Source organism: Marmota marmota, unplaced genomic scaffold (assembly GCF_001458135.2).
Source record: "Marmota marmota marmota unplaced genomic scaffold, marMar, whole genome shotgun sequence".
Taxonomy (NCBI): domain Eukaryota; kingdom Metazoa; phylum Chordata; class Mammalia; order Rodentia; family Sciuridae; genus Marmota; species Marmota marmota.
Genome location: NW_025999925.1, coordinates 11185692 through 11192666, shown reverse-complemented (window position 1 = coordinate 11192666; position 6975 = coordinate 11185692). Strand labels below are relative to the sequence as shown.

Sequence of the window (6975 nt, the reverse complement as noted above, 5' to 3'; positions counted from 1 at the left end):
AGTTCCGGGAGCCGGAACTCGGCCGCTCCGTGCTTGGTGTAAGCTCCTATAAGTGTATGCTCCAAGAAGCAGTCCCCGTGGGCTCAGTTCCGGGAGCCGGAATTCGGCCGCTTAGTGCTTGGTGTATGCTCTGATAGGAGCAGGGTCCAAGAAGCAGCCTCCGCAGGCTCCGCGGCCCTGGGCCAGGGCGGTTCTGGGACGGTTCCGGGAGCTGGAACTCGGCCGCCCCGTGCTCGGTGTTCGCTCGGATAAGATCAGGTTCTAAGAAGCACCCAGGCACTGAACCCTAGCAATCTGTCTGCAAGCCGCAGGCGAATTGCAGCCTGAAATTACCTGTTCTATGGCTGAATGAGCTGCCGTCAGTCGAAAACAGGGATGGTGACGTCAGCTTTCCAACATGGTGGCTGCTGGCCTCCTCTGTGGTCTGACCGGTGTGGAGAACCGAGATGGACCGCTTCCTTCCCCCGTCTCGAACCCAGAATTCAGCCCTGAGTGCTTGCACGGCTGGCAGAAACTGCAGCGCTGTATCCCTGCGTCGCTATCTCCTCGTTTCCCAGCGCGCGCTGCAGACTCTAGCCGCGGGGCGATTTGCTGAATAAGCAGTGTTACCCTCCGTGCAACAAACCTCTCGCGTTTGAGTCCCCGTAGCCGATCCTCGTGCGATGGAAATCCTTCCTCCAGGTTCCGGAGCACCCCACTATTGCTGGAAATTCCTAACAAGATATCCTTTAGCCGTCCTGACTTGTCATACTCCCACACAGTGAAGCAGCACACGGGGGCAATGCACTCCCCTCGCCGCCATCTTCCTGGAATCCTCCATTTGCTTTCAAGGGCAAATAATCTTTCCATGAAAATAGCAGGATGACTACCTACTCTAAACTGTTGCTTCAATTAATCAGTGCCACACTGTCTAATGCTTTAAAGAAAAGTGTCTTTATTTTTCTCTTTCTAGGGGAATCTTTTGTGACCATGTAAGAACAAACCAACTTATTCTAGAGACTTATATTTAAAGCATTCCCTGTAATTTGAAAAGGTTCAAAGATGTGAGTTAGATATTCTCTTATAGGATGAAGTTTCTTTTGGGGGGTGAGGGAGGTATTTTCAGTTCTTCCTTTGACCATATAGTCATGCTTTGATCTTAAATAATAAAAAAAATTATCTTTCAATCACAAGATGCTTTTCCTTTTAATAAATAAGTTTATTACTATAAGTAATTAACTGGCTAGTCAAAAGGAAAACTTATTAGTATGAAGGAAACACCTTGAAAAGATTTTCACTATCCTAGTTGAGCTAAGTGAAAACAGTAAAATGTTAGCAGTTACTTTAATAAGAAACACTCAAAATCTGTAGGAGAAATGATAAAATCTTCAGATAAATAAGTAACTCGGTTTCTGCCTAAGTAATTTATAATTTACTGTCATTCTTATCAAGGTCCCAGTGTTACAATTTTTTTTTTAATTGGCACTTGTCAAAGTTACTTCAAAGATCTCTATAGACCAGGCATGGTGACTGGCATATATCTAATCCCAATGGCTAGGGAGGCTGAGGCAGGAGGATCACAAGTTCACAGTCCACCTCACTCACTAACTTACTGATGCCCTAAGAACTTAGGGAGACTCTGTCTCAAAATTTAAAAAATTAAAAGGGCTGGCGATGTGGCTTAGTGGTTAAGCACCCCTGGCTTCAATCCCTGATACAAAAGAAAAATAACAAAAACAACTCTATGGGAAAAAATCTATAAAACCTTTTTAAAAAAAAAAAAAAAAAAAAAGAAGAAGAAGAATGGAAGCAGCCTTGCAATGAAGAATTTCAAAAATATTTTAAGTCACATGATTATAACATTTTATCTTATGGATCCAAGTTTTAGTAGATGAAAAGAAAATCTAGTTCAGAACAAGCATTGATAGGTTTGTCTTTCTGGGAGATGAATTAATTTTGTTTTCTATATAAGAAGTGAACAAACAACACTGTGATAAGGACTGTTGTTTCTCACCAAATCTCCATGTACTCCATTTCCCAACCTCCATAATTAAAGGCCATATAATTAGTTAAGGTCAAGTATAATCAGAATAATGTAAGTTGCTTCCAAACTTTCTTCTTTAAAACATTCTGTACAGTCTATCAGTTCTTTCCCCTTGCATTTTGTGAATGTGAAGCACACGTGTTCCAAATGATGGCTGTCATCTGAAAGCAAGTTAGATCTCTGAGTTATTCCTTAAAAGACAGTAAATTGGACAAGCTGCCCGACCAACATCAGTCTTTGTAAAAAAAAAAAAAAAATCTGTTGCATTCTTTAAAAATGGAGAAAGGCAGATAAAAATTATATCTTCCAGCTTTAGAATCAACTCTTACCTTTTCTAACTCTTTAAACATTAATTGAAAATTCAATTTAAAATGATCTCTTAAAAGAGGCTGCAATATCTTTTGAAGCAAAGAAAATAATTCATAGTTATCTAATCTTGCATTTGGGAAATACATTCAAGTAAATTAAAATTATTCTGTAGAAAAAGAAGACCAGATGATTGAAAATCATTTTTTTTTCTTTTTTATTAGGTCTTCCAGGGCAATTTTGACAATGACACCCACAGAAAAAATGTCATCGACCCTCCCATCTATGCGCGACACATAAGAATCCTTCCTTGGTCTTGGTACGGAAGGATCACACTGCGGTCAGAGCTGCTGGGTTGCACAGAGGAGGAGTGAAGAGGCTGCACATCCCACAACACCCTTCTTTATTTCGCTGAAAGTATCTCCATGGAATAAACTGTGCTAAATCTGTAGGAAACTGAATGGGGTTTGTTTTCATGAAAAAGTGCTCAAATTATGGTAGGCCACTAACTGTCTTTTTAAGGAGGTCTAAGCCTGCCTTTTTGATTATTTGATTTTTTTTTGTTGTTGTTCACCTCTCTTAAGTAACCATCACATTAACTGTAAATTACTTTTCTCATTGTTTTTCTGAATTATTTGCACTGGTTGAACTACATTAGGGAAAGAAAGTAGCCTTCTTTTTATAGCAAAAATTAAAAAAAAGAACCTCATAGTTCTCTGGTAAAAGTTGATAGAGCTTTTAAAATCAATACTCAACTAATTCTTATAAAAGAAAAACTATGATGTTAGCAATAAGTTTTTTTTTTTTTCTGTAATGACTGCATCATCCTTTTTCCCTGTGCCTACCTAACACTATCAGTGTTTATAACAGAATTAGAAGAATCTGTAATATGCAGTACAAATTAATATTATGATTCTCATTTTACTTTCATTATTTCTAATTAGTGATTATGTAACTTTTTTCCTTTTTCTTTGCATGTGTATTCTTTACTTTTTATATTGCCTGGATAAATCAATCCTTTTTTCCTAACTGAATTTTTCTCCAGTTATTTGCCTGAAGAATTTTCATATTTACTCATATATAAGGAACCTGATTAAAGAGCAGTAGATTGAACTATACTTAATATTGACAAATTGAATATGAAATTTTATTTTTGAGGGAAGGTATAACAAGGTAATTTCCAAATACTTCCTTTGTGAAAACCATGATGCCATTTGCTAAAAGAAACAACAAAAATCATTATGTACCTTTAAATTTAAATCTTCATTTTGATGGTATTTATAGTCTCATCTTCGAATTTCAAGACTAGAAATACTAGTCTCTCAATTTTTTTTTTGTCTATTTAAAACAATTAGCAAGCAGATATTAACAAAATGCTGCATAGCTTGGCCAAGCATACTCATGGTTTCTTTGTTCATCTCTGCATTTCCTGTGAAACTAAAATTTTATTGATATTTGAAAATGATGGTGGTTTCCCAGGAAAGCACATTGTGTAGGTGTTTGTAAGGAGCAAAGTATTTACTAATGACAAAGTAGTAAACCACTTCCAAAATGAAAATTGATTTCTATTTATTTTGCTTCAAAGGTCCTGAAAAATAAGCAATTATCATAACAATTTGTTACTGATAATGGAGGTTTCCGTGACATGTCTGTAAAATTAAAGCTTACATTGCCTCCATAAAAGTCCTCAACATCTAATTTATAAGCTTCACAAGTATTTATTTTATAAGGCTTAGAAACAGAATTATTGGAATTTTAAATTAAGGGTCCTGGAAAAAGAAGGATGGTATGTGTACGAAATGTTAAGGTCCCACACAAGACTGCTAAGTTTTATTTCCTTTAATCTTTGTGCTGCATAACAAAAGCCACTAGACTGTTACTGTCCTGTCTGTCCATGTGTTAACAGCATTTCTTACTGATGTATATATGGAGTGGTCTTCAATCATAGTGAAGAATTCAAAGAGAAAGTCAATCACATTGACATTTTTAGTAAAAGCAAGTTAATTGGTCCAAGGGGACTGGCTGGCCACATATTGGTTCTATGCCCCATGCTTTCTACTTTAGGGCTTTATTGTGAAATTATTGATTTTAAGCCTCAGAAATGGTAATTAGTTTTCAACATCTTTCAAAAACAAAATTATTCTATTATTGATATTCTCTTTTATAGATAATTTTAAATGAAAAAATATTTAAGTGGCTAAATTTTAAAGTCATGTTATAAATAATTACTTAAGATTTAAAAATATACATACACTTATTTATCTAGCCGATGGCCCTTAATTCTTTTGGATTTCCTGGCCTACTGAATTTCTGGATGTTTTCCTTTACAGATTATGCATGATTCTTCATTCTTAGGAGTATTTATTAAATATTAGGAGTAATTCTTTGTGATGATTTACTTCGCCAAAATTATTAATGGTCTCATGATATTTTGAATGTTTTTCTATTGACACCTGTTAAAAATATTTTTTCCAAGATAGTTGGTTAAAATTATATTAGTTACCTTTTGAAAGACACTAAAATGATTCCCCTACTTGGGCGTGCTCCCTCTGATTGATGTGCTTTTCACAACATAGCATGTCCAATGGGGATTCTATTTGTCCCTTGATGCCCAAAGCTGATGACAGTAAAGGGATTCTCACAAGTGAAAATGTTGATACTTATTCTGAAGTAGCCTTTGTGTCACTTGTATCAGTGTCATCAAAGTAAAGCAAATTTATTTTATTTTAATTCTAAAACAAGTAGAATCTCATAAGCAGAAAACAAAAGGAATCACCTACTCTTCACTATATTAAGTAACTGCAATATGCTACTTTTAAAATTTATAAAACTCATGACTTAAACATCCCCATTGAATCTACGTCTTATTTAAAGCATTTATTGTATTCACTAACTACAATTTTACGGTTGACTTTCTCTTTTGGAACATCTTCATAGTGGTTGGTGTGAATTTTGAAGATTTAGGGTACTAATGATTGTATCTTTGCTAGTTAACAAATTATGAAATATAATACTGAATGCTGGCTGTGATGTGTCAGGAAGAACAAAAATAACCAAGACACAAGTAACCTTTACAAACTTTCAAGCTGTGTAATATTCCAATGTTGTTGTTTTTTTTCTTTGTATATATACTTAAATCACATAGGATGTTGTAAAATCAGTATGACCTTGTCTAGTCTTCAAACTTAAAATAAACTTTTGAAAATCTGGAATACTTTCCAAGGAGTTATAATTAAACACATTTGTAAGAATATACAAATTGTCTATGAGTGCCCACTACTCTTGACCACATGCTTGGTTTCTTTTTTATCTGTACAGAACAATTAAACTGATACAGAAAAAAAAAAGAAATTATAAAACCCTTGCAGTATATATTGATATGAGCTAAATTGGTCTTTCAAAGATTGCTAAAATGTATGCATCCTCACATTCCTTTAATTTGTAGAAATGTTACTAAATATTAATAACCCCAAGTCAACTTTTTTCCTCATGTATATTTAAAATGTTGTGTTGCAAGAGTGATGTGCCTGTGGTTAATCAGATGTTACTATTGTTTCTATTATTCTTTCAGTTCATTATACTCAGGAATATAATGAGGTGAGCCAGTCAGTAGTAAGCAATCATATGACACTAATAATATATTTTCCATGTAACTTCAGCAATTGCTTAACTGAAGTCATAACATTTGGCTTCTTCATAAATCCTCCTTCTGACTCTCTGGAAGTCACTAGGGAAATATTAAGTAGATGCACTTCCCACTTTTTATATTTTCTTAGGACTGAAAAAAATTACGATAATTCTAAGATACTGAGTACTGACTACTTATTTGAACTTTAATGAGTCTTTGATAGCTCTCAGTATTCACTTATTATATATGTTTATTCATATATGTTCCTGTTTAATTGAATTTTAATGTAAAATGTTCAGTGGGGCTCCATTGTTTGACTAACACACATGCGTGCGCGCACACACACACACACAATTATACACAAATATTTTCAAGAAGGCCAAAATGAATTGTGACATCTGTATAGGACAAAAATTCATTTTGACAGCAGAATAATTATCCAACAAAATATTTCCAGCTATGAAGCTTTTTAAAGTTACTGGTTCAAGATGCAGAAATAATAGAAGTATTTAGAATTTCAAAGAGAAAAGCCTGGCCAAGTTAAAATTTGTTTTTAAAATGAATTAAGAATAACTTCATAAATAAGAATACATTTTCTCTATATAAACTAAAATGTGTACCACATCAACTTTGAATACAAATCCCTAAAATAAAAATTTTAGTAACAAAATATTAAATGTTTACTCTCAAAAAAGCAGTGGTTTCTATCTCTTTTTGAAAAGACTAGTTTTTTTAATTAATAATCAATTAGTAGATTAATCATTTGTGAAAAACATTGCCTCTAGCATTTGAGATGAAAAAGGATCCTTTTATCTGAACAGGTAAAATGGAGGATTAAACCAGTTTACTAGTTGAAAAATGTCTCAACTACCCTGAAACAAAATACACTGTCATTTGCCTTTACAAAGAAAAAAATGCTTCATGTAAGTAGCAATTTTTCTATTGATTTTGAAGGGGGAAATAGGATTCCTTGATTCTATTGTAGTAAATGCCTATAATTCACATTGGATGTTTCAAC

General features: G+C 34.3%; 1 protein-coding gene across 2 annotated transcripts in view; it reads left to right on the top strand.

The window, feature by feature from the left end:
* The window catches only part of Edil3 (EGF like repeats and discoidin domains 3), a 399045-nt gene extending 393504 nt beyond the window's left edge, over window positions 1–5541 (top strand). For both annotated transcript variants that reach the window (XM_048800248.1, XM_048800247.1), the window contains one exon: window positions 2554–5541. In XM_048800248.1, coding sequence (XP_048656205.1) covers window positions 2554–2703 — 150 coding nt within the window. In that variant the 3' untranslated portion in view covers window positions 2704–5541. The remainder of the gene's footprint in view (window positions 1–2553) is intronic.
* The last annotated feature ends 1434 nt before the right edge of the window (window positions 5542–6975 follow it).